This window comes from Perca fluviatilis, chromosome 18 (genome assembly GCF_010015445.1).
Source record: "Perca fluviatilis chromosome 18, GENO_Pfluv_1.0, whole genome shotgun sequence".
Taxonomy (NCBI): Eukaryota; Metazoa; Chordata; class Actinopteri; order Perciformes; family Percidae; genus Perca; species Perca fluviatilis.
Window position 1 is genome coordinate 34098490 of NC_053129.1, and position 23024 is coordinate 34121513.

The 23024-nt window shown below is 38.6% G+C and overlaps 2 protein-coding genes and 1 long non-coding RNA gene across 3 annotated transcripts in view; all 3 read left to right on the forward strand.

Annotated features, from left to right (window-relative positions):
• Positions 1 to 4253: 4253 nt before the first annotated feature.
• LOC120546319 lies at positions 4254 to 5819 on the forward strand. The gene is made up of 3 exons (XR_005636863.1): positions 4254 to 4335; positions 4619 to 4666; positions 5788 to 5819. It is a non-coding gene; the product is annotated as an uncharacterized LOC120546319 (long non-coding RNA).
• Positions 5820 to 6905: 1086 nt separating this feature from the next.
• On the forward strand, positions 6906 to 11624 carry LOC120546448 (interferon-induced protein 44-like). Its single transcript, XM_039781377.1, has 6 exons — positions 6906 to 6932; positions 9089 to 9232; positions 9361 to 9532; positions 9746 to 9846; positions 10157 to 10316; positions 11506 to 11624. Exons 1-6 carry the CDS (start codon positions 6906 to 6908, stop codon positions 11622 to 11624), a joined length of 723 nt encoding a protein of 240 aa, XP_039637311.1.
• Positions 11590 to 23024, forward strand: part of LOC120546562 — a 63536-nt gene continuing 52101 nt past the window's right edge. The window contains exons 1-6 of the mRNA XM_039781552.1: positions 11590 to 11686; positions 17439 to 17582; positions 17711 to 17885; positions 18242 to 18342; positions 18710 to 18909; positions 22144 to 22345. Coding sequence (XP_039637486.1) covers positions 11633 to 11686; positions 17439 to 17582; positions 17711 to 17885; positions 18242 to 18342; positions 18710 to 18909; positions 22144 to 22345 — 876 coding nt within the window. The 5' untranslated portion in view covers positions 11590 to 11632. The remainder of the gene's footprint in view (positions 11687 to 17438; positions 17583 to 17710; positions 17886 to 18241; positions 18343 to 18709; positions 18910 to 22143; positions 22346 to 23024) is intronic.

Sequence of the window (23024 nt, forward strand, 5' to 3'; positions counted from 1 at the left end):
GTTATGCTCTCATAAAACGATGGATTGGAAAGTTTGTAACATTTCCTTTTTAAAAAAATTATTTAATAATACACTTACCTATACAAACAATGTTAATTTTTTTAAAGTTAAAGTTCTCAAACAACACAAAACAAACAAATTTTCCCTTTAATCTTTTATTGTTTTGTATTGGTGAACAATAGTTTTAAACAGTTCTCTTAACTGAAGGACTGCCAGCATAGTTTTCAGGAGCAAGAAATATATGGACAATCCATCCATCAAGGTTGCTGGGAAATATGAGTTCCTCCAACCTTTTGAGGTTTAGGAAGCTTCTTCAGCACATCATTCAGGGAATTTGAACCTATAAAAACAAAGACAAGAGCCATGATGAAAAAAAATCTGAATCGTTAAGCTTTTCAAGCAATGCTAAAATCATACTAAACAGTCCTGAATACATATCCTGGTAACTGTGGCTGATAAGTAAACACATGCCAATTCCTTGTACAGTAAATGTACTTTACTCTTGTATCTTGCTATAGTTGCCATTCAATTGTACTGATATTATGGAATATATTAATTCTGTCACCTGTCCATAACTTTTGGTCAGATTGTCAAGGAACCCCCTCGACTGTAGTTTTGTTGAAGGCTTTAGCTGTGGTTCAATTTACCCCACATCATCTGGCTCACTTTGCCCCATAGTCACCATTTTGGTAAAAACGGCCTAGCTTAGCAATTCAGGCTAACCTTTAGCTTAATGATTCACATGGTTTTATATGTTGACAAATCACCAACATGTACCATACACAACTTTAGACCTAGATACATTTGCTTTGGCACAACAGCTAGTATACCTGCAATGCAGAAAATTTACTTTAACAAGCGAAAAAGTGTTTTGTGGAAAAACGACAACTTACCTCTTGTCCCATGTACTTCTCCTCTTCACAGCAAAATAGAAATTATGGAGTCCTTCAGAATGTATGGTCACATAACTCCAAATGTGAATAGTTGCCTAGAAACAGGGGTGGGTCAACTTACCCACTGGCTCATTTTACCCCTCTCCCCTAATCCAAAGTATTCATCCGTAAGCCCTCGATTTTCTGAAAAGGTACAAACATGCTTCACAGCAAACTTGACAAGCTGGAAAGCTGATGCTAAGCAGGTAATATATTTTGCATTAGCTATGCTAACATAGCTAGTAAGGTAACTGTAGGTTAGCTAACACATTTAACTCCAGTGCTTTTACTAAAAGTCTGATCAGCAGGTTGATGCTCTAAATCTTAAATATATCAATAATATGGCTTGGACCCAAGTACAGAAATGGCGAGGGAGCAGCAGTTAGAGAATGAAAATAATTTAATGACAACACAAAGAGAACTAACAAAAACGTTGAATTTGAAGAGTTTCCCCTTACGGGTTCTAAAGGGGGCTACTTAGTGTCTTCATTAATCAGAGGTGTGTTTTGGGGGGTAACATGCAATCAACCAATCAGAGATCATCTCCCATTCCCTTTAAAAGCCCGCAGGTTTGGACCTTGGAGCATTGCTGTTATGATGGAGGAGTTGCACCGTAATATTTTTATTTGTAATCTTATGTGTGTGTGCTGCTGTGTGTGTGTGTGTATGTGTGTGTGTGTGTGTGTGTGTGTGTGTGTGCGCTGCTGTGCGTTCCTGTGTGTGTAACAAGCATAGTGTGCACAGGCTGTACGCAGCCTAGGAGCATTTTATTAATGCTCTGTTAAAATAACAATGAAATGCTGCGTTATTGACTTTAGACCAGGTTTTGTTGGTCAATGGTGCCATCACTTCTCGCTGTCTCAAGATAGCAATATGCTATCTTGAGGCAGAACTCACCCTGAACACACCTCCCTGTAAGACCAGCCGGCCAGAATGCACCTGAACACACCTCCCTGTAAGACCAGCCCAGAATGCACCTGAACACACCTCCTGTAAGACCAGCACGGCCAGAATGCACCTGAACACACCTCCCTGTAAGACCAACCTAGAATGCACCTGGAACACACCTCCCTGTAAGACCAGCACGCCCATGGGGGACAGATGGGTGCAGGTGCATTTGCTATTTAAACGCGCGTGGCTGGACGGGAAACTGACAACCTCGTCTGTCTTACACTAGCAATGAGTTTAAGTGAGGACAGTGTGTGTGTCGTTTGAGAATTACTGTATATGTGAGGGACTGCGTGTGTGTGTGTTTAAAAGTATACGTGAGAGGACAGTGTGTATTTACGTGTTTAGTGTATGTGAGGACAGTGTGTGTGTGTGTGTGTGTGTGTGTGTGTGTGTGTGAGTGTGTGTGTGTTTAGAGTTAATGCGTGAGGACAGTGTGTGTGTATGAGTGTGTGTGTATGTTTAGAGGTAGCGTGAGGACAGTGTGTGTGATGATGTGTGTGTGTGTGTGTGGGGACAGTGTGTGTGTGTGGAGTGTGTGTGTATGTTTTTAGAGGTGTGCGTGAGGGACCAGTGTGTGTGTGTGTGTGTGTGTGTATGTGTGTGTGTGTGTGTGTGGTGTGTGTGTGTTTAGAGTGTCGCGTGAGGACAGTGTGTGTGATATGTGTGTGTTATGTGTGTGTGGTGAGACAGTGTGTGTGTGTGAGTGTGTGTGTATGTTTAGAGTGTGCAGTGAGGACAGTGTGTGTGTGTGTGTGTGTGTGTGTGTGTGTGAGTGTGTGTGTGTGTTTAGAGTGTATACGTGAGGACAGTGTGTGTGTGTGTGTGTGTGTGTGTGTGTGTGTTTAGAGTGTCGCGTGAGGACAGTGTGTGTGTGTGTGTGTGTGTGTGTGTGTTTTAGAGTGTACACTGAGTACAGTGTGTGTGTGAGTTGTGTGTTTTAGAGTATATGTGAGGACAGTGTGTGTGTGTATTGTGTTTCAAGTATCGTGAGGATAGTGTGTGTGTGTGTGTGTGTGTGTGTTTTAAAGTATAACGTGAGGACAGTGTGTGTTTGTGTGTGTGTGTGTGTGTGTCGTTTAAAGTATAAATGAGGACATGTGTGTGTGTGTTTGTGTGTTTGAAGTATCACGTGAGGATAGTGTGTGTGTGTGTGTGTGTTTAAAGTATACGTGAGGACAGTGTGTGTTTGTGTGTGTGTGTGCATTTAAAGTATACATGAGAACAGTGTGTGTGTGGTTAAAATGTACATGAGGACAGTGTTGTTTGGGGTGTGTGTTTACAGTATATGTGAGGACAGTGTGTGTGTGTGTGTGTGTGTGTGTGTGTTTGGAAGTATCACGTGAGGATAGTGTGTGTGTGTGTGTTTAAAGTATAACGTGAGGACAGTGTGTGTTTGTGTGTGTGTGTGTGTGCGTTTAAAGTATACATGAGGAACAGTGTGTGTGTGTGTGTTGGAAGTATCATTATGAGGATAGTGTGTGTGTGTGTGTGTGTGTGTGTGTGTGTTTAAAGTATATGTGAGGACAGTGTGTGGTTTGTGTGTGTGTGCGTTTAAAGTATACATGAGGACAGTGTGTGTGCGTTTAAGTACATGTGAAATCTGCATACATTTTAAAGGTTCAGCCTTTTTCTGTTTTTGTTCTGTACTTCTGTGTTTTGCATGAGAAAAAAATAAATGCAATCCATGCAATGTGTGTGTGTGTGTTAAAGTATACATGACGTCGTGTGTGTGTGTGTTTGTGTGTGTATTTAAAGTATACGTGGAATTGTGTTTTAAAGAGTATCGTGTGTCGTTAAAATGGACGTGAGGACTGTGTGTGCTTAGAGTGTACGTGAGGACAGTGTGTGTGTGGTTAAAATGTGTGTGAGGACTATGTGTGTGTTTAGAGTGTACGTGAGGACAGTGTGTGTGTGGTTAAAATGTGTGTAGGGACTATGTGTGTGTTTAGAGTGTCGTGAGGACAGTGTGTGTGTGGTTAAAATGTCGTTGAGGACTATGTGTGTGTTTAAAGTATGCATTGAGGACAGTGTGTGTGTGGTTAAAATGTGTGTGAGGACTATGTGTGTGTTTAGAGTGTACGTAGGGACAGTGTGTGTGTGGTTAAAATATGCATTGAGGACATATGTGTGTGTTTAGAGGTATGCGTGAGGACAGTGTGTGTGGTTAAAATGTACGTGAGGACTGTGTGAGTGTGTTTAGAGTGTACGTGAGGACATGTGTGTGTGGTTAAAATGTGCGTGAGGACTGTGTGAGTGTGGTTAAAATGTACGTGAGGACTGTGTGTGTGCATTTTAAGCATATGTGAAATCTGCATACATTTTAAATGTTCAACCTTTTCTATTTTTGTACTTCTGTGTTTTTGCATGAGAAAAAAACTGGTTGTCTGGTTCCCACTGATTGTGTTGATTTCACTTCATTGTACTTCACACACGCCTGCGATCAAGCATAACGGTAAGCCTGCAGTGTTAGTGTAATAGCAAAATAATCTGTCTACACACTATTCATTTGTTTATTTTCTTGACTCTCTTTCTAATCTTACTACACTTCATCTAAATACGTAGCGATTATTAGAAAATTGGTATATCCCTGTGTGTTTTCTTGCTTACGGGGCTGGCCTTTCTTGGTTTATGCCAGTATTTAAGAAGCCATTATAATATATATATATATATATATATATATATATATATATACTGTTACGTTATTACAAGTGACTGTATACATTTCTCCAATATAGCCCCTGGACTCTCATTCTTCCTTTGACTTTCTTCCAGTACAAAAGCAGGTATTACTTTTTGTTTTTCTATAATGTTTGTTCTTTTATGTTTACATACTAAATTCTGTTTTTGTGAACTGATTATTGTAACATTGCTAATTTAAAGAATATAATAAGGAAAAATGATGAATCCTTTAAAAAGGCATTGTGTAATCTCCTTATAAGTTTTTTGGTTAACCCTCATGTTGTCCTCAGGTCAAATTTGACCCATTTTCAAAAGGTTCTACATCAGAAATTTGGGTTTCTTTGTGTTTCAGTTGGTAGAGCAGACGCATATATACTGAGAGGTTTATGCCTCGGCGTAGAGGTCCAGGGTTGGAGTCCGACCCTTGAACTTTCTTCGCATGTCTTCCCCTCTCTCTCTCTCCCTCTTTCTCACCTAGCTGTCCTGTCCATTAAAGGCAGAAATGCCCACAATAATAAAAATAAAGTAACACAGATGGTTCCATGAAATTCACACTCTACAAGTAGCTGGATCAGTTCAGTAATACTAACATTGACTTTTTGGGTATTTTATCCATTTTTTCCTAAACTTTGAGTGACAGTCGTCGTCATGTATACTTTCTACATTTCTTTAAACACTAAAATTAGATAACATTTCATAAAGGATACATGAAGTTTACTGACTATAAATCCAAAAATTTGTTTACAAATAAGTGGTAACAAGTTGGTGTAAGTGTATACTGGTGGTACTGGTGGTATGCTCAATCAATTATATTGTGTTTGGTTGAGATTCAGTCATGACATACATTACCATTAAAAAAAAACTAAATTATGTTTTACAGACTATATGAGTGAATTTACAGATGTATAACATGTTTAACTTTCTGCTAATAGCTTAAAACTAATTTTTTTAAGCTTTAACTATTTTATTATTTGGATAATTTTTTAATCTGCTCCTTCCAATCATCTTCCAACACATTTTCAATGTATTTTTCCAAAAACATAAAAACTCTTTTTACTTAGTGGATTTAATATTAATAATAATAATAAGTCAAGGTAAATAATAAATGTGACCGCTGTACTGTAATTTAACATTGATATATTAAAAAATCTTTTCCCACCGAGCTGTTCAGTCACCTTTACAATTTATTCAAATTTTTTCTCAGTTTTACTGTTTTGCTCTGCAGCCATGGAAGGATTCCTCAGGTGTTCATGTTTTACAATAAAACCGTTACAGGTAAGATTGTTTCTCAAAATTAGAAATAGCATTCATAAAAGGTTATACAACTGTTGTAAGATTTTTTGTCTTACAAGAATGTGTATCATACTTGTCAGTTTTCAGTGAAAATTGGAGGAAAATAAACTGGGGGTGAGTGTGTCTCTCTTTATCTGTCCTATTTTTATGTCCTATGCTCTCGAATTACTAATGCATGCTCGCTTAATACAACTTATCAAGAATATTTGTGCAAAAGTTATTAATAATAATTTGTGCTCTCATATGATCAAATCAGGCATGTTCTTGAATAACTTATTTATTCGTTCACAATCGGAGTGCTCATATTATGCTTTTTGGCTTTTTCCCTTAACATATTGTGTTATATATCATTATTATTATTATTATTATTATTATTGTTATATCTTTCTGTGCACATTATAGGTTTACAAGGTGAAAAGACCCAAAGTCCACCCCAAAGGGACTTACCATCTCCAACAGAAAACACACTGTTCACCAACTGCTCCAAACAGCTCTATTGTAGTCCAGCCTTTACTTCAGAGACACACGTGGGTCACTTTGTAACACACGTTATAATGCTCGCCTAGCTGCTAGCATGGCACTCCCTCATACTCTGCTTCTGACTGGCTAGTAGTCCTTACCTAGCTACTGTCAGGGCACGCCCTCATACTCTGCTTCTGACTGGCTAGTAGTCCTTGCCTAGGTACTGTCAGGGCACACCCTTATACTCTGCTTCTGACTGGCTAGTAGTCCTTACCTAGGTACTGAGCATGTGTGACTCCCAACAAAGATGGAACAGAAGTGAGATGTCTCACTCTGTAGCTATAACAGAGAGCTCAACACACAGGGGAAAAAAAGGAGCTGCAGCAATGTGCAGTACAACAAAAATATGTTTGTTTTTTTGAAAAATTAAACCATGTACACCTATTCTGGTACAACCTCTAAATACAATTATGAACCTGAAAATGAGCATAATATAACTACTTTAACATGACATAATATTGTTAATATTTTTTAATGTATTTAAACTTACAGTAGGTAAGTTCTGCCTCTAGGAGTTGCTCTATCAAAATGATCACTATAGTGCATAAGGGTGAGGTAGGTATGATAGGCTCTATTCATCATAAAGTAATATACTAATATCAATTTACCAATAAATGTATCAGTCAATATATTGTGCATCCTGAGTAATTTACATTTGTTGTCTGTGTTTTGTTAAAGTCTAACATACTGTAATGTATCTTTTCTTTCCTGAGCAGAGACAACCAGAGTGATCTACAGTATGTAAAGAACTATAAACCTCAGACTGACGGCCAGCAGCTCAGGATTCTTCTTCATGGACCAGTTGGAGCTGGAAAGTCCAGTTTCATCAGTTCTGTCCAAAGTGTCTTACAAGGCACAATGTGCACATAAGCTTTGGCAGACAACACCTCTTGCAGCTGTTTCACAAAAAGGTATTAAAAACTTTTGATTGTATTGATAAAACAAAACAAATTAATTATGGCATATAAAACATTGCAATAGTAAGATGTTTAATCAAAATTATCAGGGGTCCGAGCCCAAGGAGGCAGGGGATCCATGCTTGCAAGGCAAAAAAGTTTCACTACAGCCTAAACTGTGCACGCTCGGGGGTGATGCCATTTTCAACACTGGTCTAGAACTAAAATAAACTATGTTTAGAGGGGGGAATAAAACCGTGAATAAGAGATCATAGCACCATACAACTATTATTCAGGAAGATACTGTATGTTTCTGAAAAAGCTACTAGTTTAAGGCCCACAGTTGACAAGAAGTCTGACTGCTGCTCCACTGACTTCCCGTTTGTTAAACTGAACATTTTAGACTTTTATCAAAGCACAAAAACAGACACACACAAACAAAAAAACAGCTAACACGCAGGAATTTAGGAAGAGCTGTCAATCTGCTATCAAGTTAGTGCAACTAAAACTGCTTATGCCCCTCAATCAGAAAGAAAGACAAACCAGATTTGACTGTTGATAGCAAACCACAAACTGTTGATAGTAAACCACGGTCAATATATACTTGCATAATTCATACATCCATCCTACACCCCTACCTCCTACCAAAACTAAAGGGGTATAAGAACTTAATCTTAATGAAACAATAAATGACCAGTGCTGTTTCTCTTAAACATTTTGTCAGATTTGTCAATCCATTTTCAGCTCCAGTTCCTAAGGTCCGAATCTCCAATTTTTGGGATTTGAATGCAAAGCAGACTAACCACATTCATCCCAGTCTAATGGTAGGAGTCAGTGGAATGGTATACGTTATTGAATCTATTGATTCAATAACGTAACCAAACCAATCAAGGCAACGGTACAATATCCAATATGCAGAAGATGGGGTCAGAAATACCGGCAATAAAACAGGAAACACTGGAAACAAACACTAGGACACACTGGAAAGTGAAACACACAAGGAATAACAACATCATGGCAGGGAACAGTGAAACAAGGGGGTATATATACATGGGTGATGGGAAGACAACTACATACACAGGTGAATCACATTAGGATGGGGACAGTCAATCATAAAATGCAGGAAACAAACAAAGACAGGAAGACAAGTGACCAGGGATGTAACCAAACAGTAGATTACAAAATACAACAGGAAGTCCATGAAAACAAACAGAAAACATGAAAACAACTAAAACACAGAAACTTGACACAGGGACTAGAATTTAATTTCCCCGTTGTTGCGTTCACCAGAACAGCCCAGTGTCTGGCAGTTCATGAAATGGTAACGTTCGAAAATCGGGACCTGTACACGAAATAAACGAGAAAATCGTGACCTGTACACGAAATAAAGGAGAAAATCGTGACCTGTACACGAATCACTAAATCAAAATAACATGACTATTTTACAAACTTGCGTGAGACCAAGGTTGCCACATTTTGTGATCATAAATATGGAATTCCTGCATAAATGTCACAGACTATTAAATCTGTCTGCTAAATGCTGATTGTAAACTGTAAAAAAAGCAATCTTTATATGTGATATACTGTATGTAGCTATATGTAACCAAGATTAAACTGTTCAATGACAGACAAAATTATCAGAATTAATCTATAGAATGAAATGGAACTAAACTCAATTAATGATTCCAAAACTGCAAGAAAAAGCAAACTACCGGTATATAATACAGTTAACTATATGGTAGCTGGGTATTGATGTGTTGTTTTTGCTCAAAATGATCATAATAATTGTGCTAACTCTTCATATATTCTTTATAGTACACAACCTACAAGGTTCAAAAAGACCCACATACCTTATACCCTTTTGTCTTTAATGACATCATGGGCCTGGCTACGGATAAAGGTGTCTCAGTGGACGACGTCAAACTGGCTCTGAAGGGACACATGAAGGAAGATTATGAGGTACAGTTGCTCCAGAAATATCTTCCACAAATTTAGTGAATGGGATTATTTTAAATTATATTAAATTATTTGTTTATAGGCTACATGGTACAACCGTTCTTTAACATGGACTTACATTTCTTTTGCAGTTTAATCCTGAATCAACATTGTCAGAGGATAATCCATTCTACAACAACTGTCCAACTACCAATGACAAAGTGCATGTTCTGGTTTGTGTCATTGATGCCAACACAATAACTTGCATGACTGAACAAATTTTGAAAAAGATTCGCGACATCAGGACTGAAGCCAATAAACTGAGTGAGAGCAGAAATATGTTTATTCTTCACTACTTAAAGTGATGGTTTGGAGTAATTTCAGCCTAAGGTCCTTTGCACCATGACCTTGAGCCAAACAATCCAAGAAAAACATTTTCCTGTAACTTTGTTTATAGTTTCTGTAATCCCAGAACAGCAGATGTGGTCTGTCTGTATTTGTGTCAGTTACAGGACTAGTTTTGTGTTCTTCTGGCAGATATTCCTCAAGTGGCCATTTTCACCAAGATTGATGCGGTTTGTCCTGAAATCAAAGAAGATGTCAAGAATGTCTACAAGGTCAAGTCCCTGAAGGATAAGGTATGTTTCATTAGTAGTATTACTAATTTTTTATAGAATCACAGTTGAAAATTGAGTTATACGGTAATACAATTTTTAATATGAGCACAGTAGTTTGGAAAATATTGGTAAAAAAAGCTTTAGAGAGAAGTTCAAATCCTTTTTTTCCAATATCTGCACAAAGTTATTTTTGATGGTCATTATTATTGCTGGTCTACTTATCTGCTTAATAAGGTCATTATCTGTCCAATTGATCGTATCAGTACAGTGAAAACAAAAGCCTCAATAGTTCAAAGGTCTGAGATGTAATTTGTTTGTTTTTTAAACATAGATGGAGAAGTTCAGTGTAGATGTGGGAATTCCAATTAAGAGCATCTTCCCTGTGAAGAACTACCATAATGAAATCAACCTCAACACTGACATTGACTCACTGATCCTGAGCGCCCTGATTAACATCATCAACTTCGGAAATGATTGCATCTTCCACAAGAGTCCAAACAATGAAATTTGGAGGTCAATAAACTGGGGGTGAGTGTGTCTCTCTTTATCTGTCTTATCTTTTTTACCAAAGACTGTTCTCGAATTACTAATGCAAGCTCGCTGAATACAACTAATCAAGAATTTTTGTGCAAAAATTAATAATTTCTGCTCTCACCTGATCAAATCAGGCATGTTCTTGAATTACTTATTTAATTATTTGTGCCACAATTTAAAGTGCTCATATTATGCTTTTTTTGGCTTTTTTCCTTTTCCTTTATTGTGTTATATATATTTTTGTGCATGTTATAGGTTTACAAAGTGAAAAAGCCCAAAGTCCACCCAAAGGGACTTACCATCTCCAACAGAAAAACAGTGTTCACCAACTGCTCCAAACAGCTCTATTGTAGTCCAGCCTTTACACACGTTATAATGCTCGCCTAGCTGCTAGCGTGACACACCCTCATACTCTGCTTCTGACTGGCTAGTAGTCCTTACCTAGGTACTGTCAGGGCACGCCTTCATACTCTGCTTCTGACTGGCTAGTAGTCCTTACCTAGGTACTGTCAGGGCACGCCTTCATACTCTGCTTCTGACTGGCTAGTAGTCCGTACACTAGGTACTGTCAGGGCGGCACTCATACTCTGCTTCTGACTGGCTAGTAGTCCTTACCTAGGTACTGTCAGGGCAGGGCTCATACTCTGCTTCTGACTGGCTAGTAGTCCTTACCTAGGTAATGTCAGGGCACGCCCTCATACTCTGCTTCTGACTGGCTAGTAGTCCTCACCTAGGTACTGTCAGGGCACGCCCTCATACTCTGCTTCTGACTGGCTAGTAGTCCTTACCTAGGTACTGTCAGGGCAGCCCTCATACTCTGCTTCTGACTGGCTAGTAGTTCTTACTGAGATGCCTCAATCTGTAGCTAAAACAGAGAGCTCAACACACAGGGTGAAAAGAGGAGCTGCAGCAATGTGCACTACAACAAAAATATGGTGTTTTTTGAAAATTAAACCATGTAAACCTATCCCGTACAAGGGGTGAGGTAGGTATTATAGGCTCTATTCATCATAAAGTAATTTACTAATATAAATTTTCCAATAAATGTATCAGTCAATATATCGTGCATCCTGAGTAATTTACATTTGTTGTCTGTGTTTTGGTAAAGTCTAACATACTGTGATGTATGTTTCCTTTCCTGAGCAGAGACGAACAGAGACAGAGTGATCTGCATCAACCCTGTGTCTGCCGCAGCAGGATTCTTCTTCATGGACCAGTTGGTGCTGGAAAGTCCAGTTTCATCAACTCTGTCCACAGTGTCGTAAAAGAGAGAATGTACAGACAGGCTTTGGTGGACAACACCTTTCGTGGCTGTTACACCAGAAAGGTATTAACAACTTTTGATTTTATTGATAGACAAAAACAAATTAATCATGCAACCTAGTCTCACAGAATTCTGTGAAATGAACACTGCCACGTAACTCAAAATCTGTGGAAGTTTCATGGAATCACCGAAAATTCTGTGATGGGCCCACGGAAGCGATGCCTATGTAAGTCAAGGACAGGCATCATCCGTGGTCTACGCACAGATTGCCTGGCTGCAGCAGAGAAGCTGTATAGCTTTGCTATTATTGGTATTTTTAACCTCTGTTTTAATCAACATTTCATTACCAGATCTTATCATGGGTTATATGTATTTCTTGTATATGTTATTATTTCAGTCTATTTCGGCCAGGGAAGCTGGATTGCTTTGTTGTTTATTGATCTTTTTAAAACTATAATGCTACATCTATCAACATATATTTAGATGTTATCATAGTATGCATTTCTTTATTTTAATAATATTATTTCGGTCTTATTACCGGTGAAATATTACAGTAGGCCTATGCTGTAACACAGAACACTATACGATATGATCCGAGCTGGGCAAAGCTGATATTCCACAATGCAATGCGAGCATTCATATCAGAGAATGGGACAGCGATCAGCAGGTCTTTAACGACAGTAGCGCTTCAATGTACATATATAATCAGTGGTTTTGTCACCAGCTACAACACGTTGCTCTGTTCCTAAGGGACCGTTCAATAATTATGGAATGGACCACCGGAGGAAAACAGGGAAGGGTCATGTCTTTTTATTCTTTGTTGAGGGGAGGGTCACACAATGTTTTTTAGTTTAGGAGGGGGGGCACCAAATTTTTTATTCATGAAAACAGCTACATTTCAAAGTGGCTTGTTTGGTGCATATTTTTCCATGTAGCTCTCAGTCTCGGCCCCCCATTGCTAGAGAACATATGAGTTTGTGACTGAAGGAGGCTCCGCTGTCTGCGCGCTGACGCACGGCACAGGTGCGCACCCACCAAGCAAAACACATTTGTCTTTTTGAGACTCTGCAGTCCTCCTGAGTGAAGCTGTCATGGAGAAATCGAAAAACTTCTGAATTGACGTCCTGCTTGCTGACGAGACCAACTTTGTGAGCCGAGACCTCTCTCCTGGTCTGAGCAGAGACAGCCCTGCAGGTAGCCCGTTATCCTGCCACCACGCAGACACTACGTCGCACAACCTCAAGGAATAATCCACAAACCTGGTGTCCTAAATCTCCCGCATGCAGGTCTTGCTTCAATTCTGAGCATGTATCATGCCCCTATGTACCCATTATCCACGTTGGGTGGACAGCACCCCTTGTTTGCATACATCGGTTTCACACAACTTACATAGACCTACCCAGAGCACCTAAAGGCAGCTGCCATGGTGGGATCTCTATCCCTGGAGCACTGGTTCCGTGCATGATGCCACGACTACCAGATTACAGTAGTAGGCTATATGATGAAATAAAATGATTTCATAGGCCGAAAATATTCAGACTTTAAAACACAAGAGAATTAGTACATACTTATTGTTTATCCTGACCAGGTTTCATTTCCAAACACAGGCATACATCTGTAATTCAAGAACCGTTTTCCGTTATCAGTTTTTACAGTTTTTATTGAGCTCTGAAGAACCGCTGAGGTGTTGTAAACTCATTGAACACACTGACTGTCAAATAAAACTGCAGTTCATTTTTGACTTATAGTGAGTAAATCTACTGATATGGCCACCAGAGATGGGAAGTAACGAAGTACAAATACTTCGTTACTGTACTTAAGTAGATTTTTCGGATATTTCTACTTTACTTTACTATTTTTTTTTGTGGCGACTTTTTACTTTTACTCCTTACATTTTAACACGAATATCGGTACTTTCTACTCCTTACATTTTAAAAATTGGCTCGTTACTTTGTTTTTGTACAAGAGGTCGTAATGTCGGAGAATAAGCGCGGACACGCGCCTCAAAACCGCGAGCGGGCGCGTGCGCCACACAGAAAAAAGTGAGAAAAAAGAAAGAGAGACTGCTGTCCGGAGGATAATCAGTTGAGATGGTGTGTGTGCGTCCTTGAGAACTGTAAGTAGTATAACTTATGTTGTCAGTTAATGTAAGCCTGTTGTTGTATTGGTCTATAGTTCCTGTACAGTTAAAGTAGGTTAGCTAGTGATTTAGTTGTTTGTGTTCTTCACCTGTTAGCTAGGTCTCACGTTGCTTGTAAAGCATCAAAAGAGAGAAGTTGTCTCTGTCCGTGTTTACAGACACACCTGGGGGGGGAGGGGGGCGAAGTTTGAAACCAGCATCAGCTTCAAATACGGTCCTAATCTAGTCCTCACTAGCAAGTTTCAAATAATTTCACTGGAGTTACCGTTATTATTTTTCACGTGATCAATACCGAATTCAAACTAATTGGATGGGAATATACTGTAGGCTACGTTGCATGTAACGCACCACTACAAGACGACTCGACATATTCGGCCGCATTCTGCATTCATTTGCGGCAAATAATTGCAGCTTGATGGTGGTAGCGTTAGCACTAGTAGTATGGACGGCGACATGATTGAAAATGAAGAAAACAGAGATCCCAGAGATTAGGCAGACAAGCAGCAAGACATTCCCAATCATCCCTGGCCTTATCTGAGAGAGATGTTTGAGATAGGCTAGGAGGCATCAAGTATGACTCCTGGCCAATGTGCTGTGTAACTCTAAAAGTATGGGGAACTTCTTAATTAATCTATGTTTAGTAATTCATATTGTATCCTTTATTTTCTTTCTATATTTGAGCACACACACACACATACATGTAGATTCCTTTAAATGTTAAGGGGACAATTAAAAAAGAGAAACATGATCTGTGAATTCTCACAGAATCACAATTGAATTCATATCTTGCTACTCAGTCAGAATCTTATTTAGCTGGAGTCCCAGTCTCTGTCACAATAATCATATATGTGATGTTTGGCAGACATCCATTTAAAATGTAGACAATGGCATATAAAGAGCCTGGTTTTATGTCCACTGAAGTTTCTCATCTTGCACTCTAGTAACGTGTGTGGTCCAGGTAGCTTTGCATAAAAAGTGGTTGTCATTCGCAAGGCTACTTTTACTTTTATACTTTAAGTACATTTCAAAGCCTGTACTTTGTTACTTTTACTTAAGTAAAGAAGTTAAATCAGTACTTCTACTTTTACCAGAGTATTTTTTAACACAAGTATCTGTACTTCTACTTAAGTACGGGAAGTGAGTACTTTTGCCATCTCTGATGATAGCTGAGGTCCAGAGCTTTCTAGAACAGCTGGTCCTATGTGTTTAGTACCTTCTGTTGCTAAGTGACAAGCCTTCAAACATGTACTGGGTTTAAGGTTCAGAGGTCAATATTTCAAAGCAGGAGTGATGTATCCTCTTCAGACTGACATATGTTACTCTCCAGGTTGAGACCGTTCCAACGATGTGTTTGCTATAGTCCTACGACAACATTATCATGGAGACCACGTTGCAGGCGATACTTTATTGTCCCCAGGGATATTTGCCTTGAGTTCCAATGCTTCACACATAACACTTGACATATTGTCTTATCATACAGCTGACATACTTACAATAAAAAACAACATGAACAAAGTGATATAGGCTAGACTGAAGCACATCACACAGCCACAATATATTGCTCATCTTTCACAAACAAGCAACCTACACACAACCCTATGCATCATATCATTAAGATATTGCACAACCAGCCTCAAGCAATATTATTTAACATTTTAATTGAGGTAGGTCCAAATTAGGCCTATAGTTTGGAAATATTTAGTTTACATTGGGGTGCCAGCAGAGGATAAGAGCTACTTGGCATGGAGCATAAAGATAGATCAGACCATATTCTCCGTGCTTGCCTGGAGAGACTGGTTTCTATTCCTCTCCACAACCCTTCATGACAGTAACCTGAAAAGCAAGCTTTAAATGAGATGTTTTTAGATATTGTCATACTTTCTGACGTAGGAATATGCTCTGTAATGCAGCCTTGTATAACATAAACCCTCTGATTCACCGTGGGTGTCTGCTCTAAATTATAACACACGCTTTCAACACGGGCCTTCCAGCCAAAGGTGTTGTCTATATAAATCACCAAGGTGCCTATAGGAGCAGAGCCGATGGATTGGTTCATCATTTATGACCTCTGATACCCTCTGACCCATGTCACAACCAACTCCTCAGTTTGTGAAAAACATGCCAAAACAAAGCTATATACATCTCTCTGTGAATAAAAACCTCGGCAACAATCTGCTTATCCTTTTAATTTCCTGAAAATGCTTCCTAAAACTAGTCCCTTCTTAATTTTGAAAAGGTAGTCTCAGTAAAGGCTACAAAGGTTAGGATGGCTACAAGCTGTAACCACAGTGATTGATATGAGGATCATCTTCTGAATATAATAATTAATATGTTAGGCCTACCATGAATTGATATTTCAAAAAAGTCATTTATTTCTTCATTTTGTGTTTCTCTGTTCATTGCACCATCCAATATTACCTGGCACATATTGTGGAATCTGTTCTGCATGTCTGAATGATAAATGGTGCTAATAAAAATGTATCTAAAAAAAAGAAGTCATTTATTTAAAAAAACTAATAATGCAGTGTGAAGTTATATCAAACAAAGTCCCACACATAAATATTCTCATGTTATTTTTCCCTTTAAATAACGATGCATAAATAAAATAAAAAATGTAAATGCTTGTCTTTGTAAATAGTTTATTTTTTGTTTTTCACAACAGATCAATAAATAAAAGGAAATAAGTCAAAGAGGCAATTTGGCTGTAGTTCTAAACACTCAACTGTAGTTTTTTTTATATAGGCCTAGTATTTTTATGCGACAAGGCAAATCAAAGTGCTTAGCATAAAGCACAATTTTTTCATTATTGGTATTTATATTGTACAAATTCTCATGTACAACGTGCAGCAATCTTTTACAGACGCAGAGTGGTAATTACTACGTCACTTCCGGAGTATTCAGCTGATTTTTTTAAAACGTTATTACGGTGCATAACTTACTAGAACAAAGCTGAACAACGTGTTGTTGCTGGTGACAAAACCACTGACTGTATATATGTACATTGAAGCGCTACTGTCGTTAAAGACCCGCTGATCGCTGTCTGATTCTCTGATATGAATGCCTGCATTGCATTGTGGGATATTGGCCCATATCGTATAGTGTTCTGTCTTACAGCATAGGCCTACTGTAATAATTTACTGGTAATAAGACCAAAATAATATTATTAAAATAAAGAAATGCATACTATGATAACATCTAAATAAATGTTGATAGATAGTAGCGTGATAGTTTTAAAAATATCAATAAACAACAAAGCAATCCAGATTCCCTGGCAATAAGACTGAAATAATAACATTAACATTCTGCAGCGTGACTGGCAGAAAGAAACGAGCTGTGATCAGGGAATCTGTGCGTAGACCACAGATGATGCCTGTCGTTGACTTACATAGACTTCGCTTTCGTGGGCCCATCACGGAATTTTTGGCAATTCCGTGAAACTGCCACAGATGTTGAGTTAAGGGGCAGTGTTTATTTCACGGAATTCTGTGAGACCAGGTTGAATTATGGTATATAAAACATTGCAACAGTAGAATGCATAATCACAATTTATCACAAAAAAAAAGTGAACTACCGGTATATAATACAGTTAACTATATGTTAGATGGGTATTGATGTGTTGATTTTTGCTCATAATTATCATAATAATTGCATTAACTCTTCATATATGCTTTATAGTACACGACCTACAAGATTCAAAAAGACCCAGAGACCTTTTGCCCTTTTGTCTTAAATGACATCATGGGCCTGGGTCCAATCAAAGGTGTCTCTGTGGATGATGTCAAACTGGCTCTGAAGGGACGCGTTAAGGAAGGTTATGAGGTACAGTTGCTCCAGAAATATCTTCCATAAATTTAGTGAATGGGATTATTTTAAATTATATTCAATTATTTGTTTATAGGCTACATGGTACAACCGTTCTTTAACATGGACTCATATTTGTTTTGCAGTTTAATTTTGAATCAACGCTGTCAGAGAAGGATCCTAAATTTTACAACAAACATCCGACTGCCAATGACAAAGTGCATGTTATGGTTTGTGTCATTGATGCCAACACAGTAGCTAACATGACTGACAAAATTGTGAAGAAGATTCGCGAGATCAGGACTGAAGCCAATAAACTAAGTGAGAGCAGAAATATGTTTATTCTTCACTACGTAAAGTGCTCATATTATGCTTTGTAGTCCTTACCTAGATACTGTCAGGGCACGCCCTCATATTCTGTTTCTGACTGGCTAGTAGTCCTTACCTAGGTACTGTCAAAGTAAAAGTAAATGTAAAAAATATTCTGGTTCAACCTCTATAGTTATGACACTGAAAATGAGCATAATTTGAGCACGTTAAGATTCTATAGCTCATACTCCTTGAAAAAAAAACACATTCCTGTATCTTTGTTTGTAGTTTCTGTAATCCCAGAACAGCAGCTGTGGTCTGTCTGTATTTGTGCCAGTTACAGGACTAGTTTTGTGTTCTTCTGGCAGATATTCCTCAAGTGGCCATTTTCACCAAGATTGATGAGGCCTGTCCTGAAATCAAAGAAGATGTCAAGAATGTCTACAAGGTCAAGTCCCTGAAGGAGAAGGTATAATTCATTATACCTACCTTATGTTGTTGTGATTAAAGCAACTATAGAAATGCATCTACAGGATATGGTTTCATTTTGCCAATTCACTCAGTATTACGAATTTGACATTGAATTACCGTTGAAAATTGAGTTATACGGTAATAACATTTTTAATATGAGCACAGGAGTTTGGAAAATACTGGGGGAAAAGCTTGAGAGAGAAGTTACATTTTTTTTCAATATGTTGATGGTCATTATTATTGCTGGTCTACTTATCTGCTTAATAAGATCATTATCCGTCCAATTGATTGTACCGGTACAGTGAAAACAGATGACTCAATAGTTCAAAGGTCTGAGCTGTAATTTGTTTGTTTTTTAAATGTAGATGGAGAAGTTCAGTGGAGATGTGGGAATTCCCATGAACTGCATCTTCCCTGTGGAGAACTACCATGACGAAATCGACCTCAACAGTGACATTGACTCGCTGATCCTGAGTGCCCTGAAACACATCATCAACTTTGGAGATGATTGCATCAACTTCCACAAGAGTCCAAAAAATGAAATTTGGAGGTCAATAAACTGGGGGTGAGTGTGTCTCTCTTTATCTGTCCTAATTTTATTACCAAAGACTGTTCTCGAGTTACTAATGCAAGCTCGCTGAATACAACTAATCAATACTTTTTGTGCAAAAATTAATAATTTCTGCTCTCATATGATCAAATCAGGCATGTTCTTGAATTACTTATTTAATTATTTGTGTGCCCTATTTAAAGTGCTCATATTATGCTTTTTGGCTTTTTTCCTTTTCCTTTATTGTGTTACATATATTTTTGTGCATGTTATAGGTTTACAAAGTGAAAAAGCCCAAAGTCCCCCCTCCCCAAAGAGACTTACCATCTCCAACAGAAAACACTGTTCACAAACTGCTCCAAACAGCTCTATTGTAGTCCAGCCTTTACTTCAGAGACAAACGTGGGTCACTTTGTAACACACGTTATAATGCTCGACTAGTTGCTAGCATGGCACGCCCTCATACTCTGCTTCTGACTGGCTAGTAGTCCTTTCCTAGATACTGTCAGGGCACGCCCTCATACTCTGCTTCTGACTGGCTAGTAGTCCTTACCTAGGTACTGTCAGGGCACGCCCTCATACTCTGCTTCTGACTGGCTAGTAGTCCTTACATAGCTACTGTCCAGTGGCGGTTTTTCTAGGAGGCCAAAGGAAGCCTGTATATATATATATATTATATTTATAAAAATATAAAACATAATTTAAAATATAAAAACTAAATTTATGATTACCACAGTTGTGTGTTTTACTGATTTTGCCATTTCCTTTACCAAAACATTCCATTATCATTTTCTTCTTTAGCTTGTGGAGCAAAACAGCGCCCCTCTGTCACTGCGTTCGTGGTGCAGTCCTGTCTCTGCTCTGTCTAGTTTGCAGTAAAATGCTACGAATGCTCAAAGGAGGCGAGCTTTTCCTGGCATCCCTTAGAGGAAACATTTTAGATTGAGGCCAGGTTTGGCCGTGCTCGACATTGAATGGTCAATTCATTGGAAATAAAAAAACGAGGGAGCACAGGTTGAACCTCTCACCAATCACATGCCTCAGACCAGATAACTGCGTAACTATGGTAACTACACGTAAGACTACGCAATGTATTGCGATCCTGAGGTTTTTTTTGTGAAAAATGACTTTTTGACTTATGACTTGATTAGTCATAGTATCAAATCATAAATCATAAGAGTTATCTCGAGACACTTTACAGATAGAGTAGGTATAGACCACACTATAATTTACAGATAGAGTAGGTCTAGACCACACTCTATAATTTACAAAGCCCCAACAATTCCAGTAATTCCCCCAAGAGCAAGCATTCATTGCGACAGTGGCGAGGAAAAACTCCCTTTTAGGAAGAAACCTCAGCAGACCCAGACTCTTGGTAGGTGCTGTCTGAAGGTGCCGGTTGGGGGTGTGATGAACAGTGGCAATTATAGTCACAATAAAGATAATGGAACAGTGACCAGAAATACTAGTTGTAGTAGTTCATGTCATAGCATAGGGCACTGCACGGCGTTACAGGATGTAGCGTGGCACAGCAGAGCATAGCTGGACGTACCAAGCATTAACAAGCATTTCTGGGACAAGGATGCACACAAATGGAAAGAGATGAGGAGAGAGCAGCTCAGTGTGTCAAAGGAAGGAAGGAAGTCCCCTGGCAGTCTAGAACTATAACAGCATAACTAAGAGAGACAGGATAAGGAGAGGAGCCTGGTCGGGCTAGAACTCTCTCCAACCAGATCGGGCTGTACTGGCCTGCCTCCCTCTACTTTTATTATATTATTGATTATATGGTAGATGAATCTGACGACTATGAAGAGAAGCAGGTGGGCCGGGCTGTTGCAACTCCTCACTCCCTAACCATAAGCTTTATAAAAGAGGAGGGTTTTCAGTTTATTCTTAAATGTGGTGATGGTGTCTGCCCCTGAACCCAGACTGGGAGCTGGTTCCGCAGGAGAGGAGCCTGGTAACTGAAGGCTCTGGCTCCCATCCTACTTTTAAAGGCCATAGGAACCACAATTAGCTCTGAATTCTGTGAGCGTAGTGCTCTAGTGGGACAATAAGGTACTAAGAGCTCTTCTAGATATGATGGTGCTCGACCAGTTAGGGCTTTGTAGGTCAGGAGAAGGATTTTAAATTCAATCGTGGATTTTACAGGAAGCCAATGCAGAGAAGCTAATACAGGTGAAATATGATCTCTTTTCTTAGTTCTTGTCAGAACACGTGCTGCAGCATTCTGGATCAGCTGGAGAGTCTTAAGGGACTTATTTGAGCAACCTGATAGTAAGGAATTACAGTAGTCCAGCCTGGAAGTAACACATCCATGGACTAGTTTTTCAGCATAATTTTGAGACAAGATTTTCCTAATTTTGGCAATGTTTCGAAGATGAAAAAAGGCTGTTCTTGAGGTTTGTTTTAAGTGGGCGTTAAAGGATATATCCTGATCAAAAATAACTCCTAGATTTCTGGCAGTAGTGCTGGAGGCCAGGGCAATGCCATCCAGGGTAGCTATATGTTTAGATAATGAACTTTGGAGGTGTTTGGGGCCCAGCAAAATAACTTCAGTTTTATTTGAGTTTAACATCAGAAAATTGTAGGTCATCCAGGATTTTATATCTTTAATGCATGCTTGAAGTTTAGCTTACTGACTGGTTTTGTCTGGCTTGATTGACAATATAATTTGGTGTCATCCGCATAACAGTGAAAGATAATTGAGTGTTTCCTAATAGTATTGCCTAGAGGAAGCATATATAAGGAGAATAGAATTGGTCCAAGAACTAAGTCTTGCCATGGCTAACTTTAGCGTACCTCACTCTGTAGCTAAAACAGAGAGCTCAACACACAGGGTGAAAAGAGGAGCTGCAGCAATGTGCAGCACAACAAAAATATGGTGTTTTTTGAAAATTAAACCATGTACACCTATTCTGGTACAACCTCTAAATACAATTATGAACGTGAAAATTAGCATAATATGAGCACTTTAACATTACATAATATTGTTAATATTTCTTAATGTGTTTAAACTTACAGTAGGTAAGTTCTGCCTCTAAGAGTTGCTCTATCAAAATGATCAATAAAGTGCATAAGGGTGAGGTAGATATTATAGGCTCTATTCATCATAGAGTAATATACTAATATAAATTTGCCAATAAATGTATCAGTCAATATATTGTGCATCCTGAGTAATTTACATTTGTTGTCTGTGTTTTTGTTAAAGTCTAACATACTGTAATGTATGTTTCCTTTCCTGAGCAGAGACAAACAGAGACAGAAGGATCTGCAGTATGTGAAGGACTATAAACCTCAGACTGAAGGCCAGCAGCTCAGGATTCTTCTTCATGGACCAGTTGGAGCTGGAAAGTCCAGTTTCATCAACTCTGTCCAAAGTGTCGTAAAAGAGAGAATGTACAGACAAGCTTTGGTGGACAACACCACTCACGGCTGTTACACTAAAAAGGTATTAACAACTTTTGATTGTGTTAATAGTGTAGGAACATTTTATTAAGAGTATGTGTGCATATGCTAGTTTTGAAAGAGCTGTGTGCAGTCAAATAGAGTAAGTGGTTAAAAGTACTCCGGGTGAACTCTTTTTTTTATGATCAAGTTATCATTATTTTTATATTTTTGAACATACAAAATAAAGAACATAAAATACAATTGAACAGGAACCAAAAACCTTCACCCACCCCCCACCCTATGTGATCCCGAGGAAAACAAAACAAACCAAAATTCAAGAAAAAAATCACACCTTGCCTAGTCCCTCTCCTCTACTTCTTGTAATGCTGAGATCATTAGGACTGATTCTTGTGCTGCTGCGTTTTTCCATAGGTCTATAGTCGATGACTTGGCTTTGTTAATCCTTGCTGTAGAGAGCTCAAGCATAGCTATGTCCAGAAAATACTCCAACCACTGCTTCATACAAAGCGATGGGGGAGCCAGCGCTGAACTATCATTTTTTTTTTGATCTGGCTAGCCAAATTTTATTCTGTCCACCAAGCAGGTGTAATTTGGGGTCATCATTAAGTAACAAAACAATTGGGTCAGTAGGAATTCAACATCCTATCACATCAGATATTATTGATGTTTTATTCCAAAATCATGCACGTGTTCACACTCCCAGACCATGTGCATGAAAG

Bases quoted from the DNA above. Each gene is read 5' to 3' on its own strand.
- LOC120546448 (XM_039781377.1), top strand. From the start codon at position 6,906: ATGATCACTATAGTGCATAAGGGTGAG. The intron at 9,233-9,360 runs GTACAGTTGCTC...TTTCTTTTGCAG, and splicing joins ACATGAAGGAAGATTATGAG to TTTAATCCTGAATCAACATT. The intron at 10,317-11,505 runs GTCCAAACAATG...TTTCCTGAGCAG, and splicing joins TGATTGCATCTTCCACAAGA to AGACGAACAGAGACAGAGTG.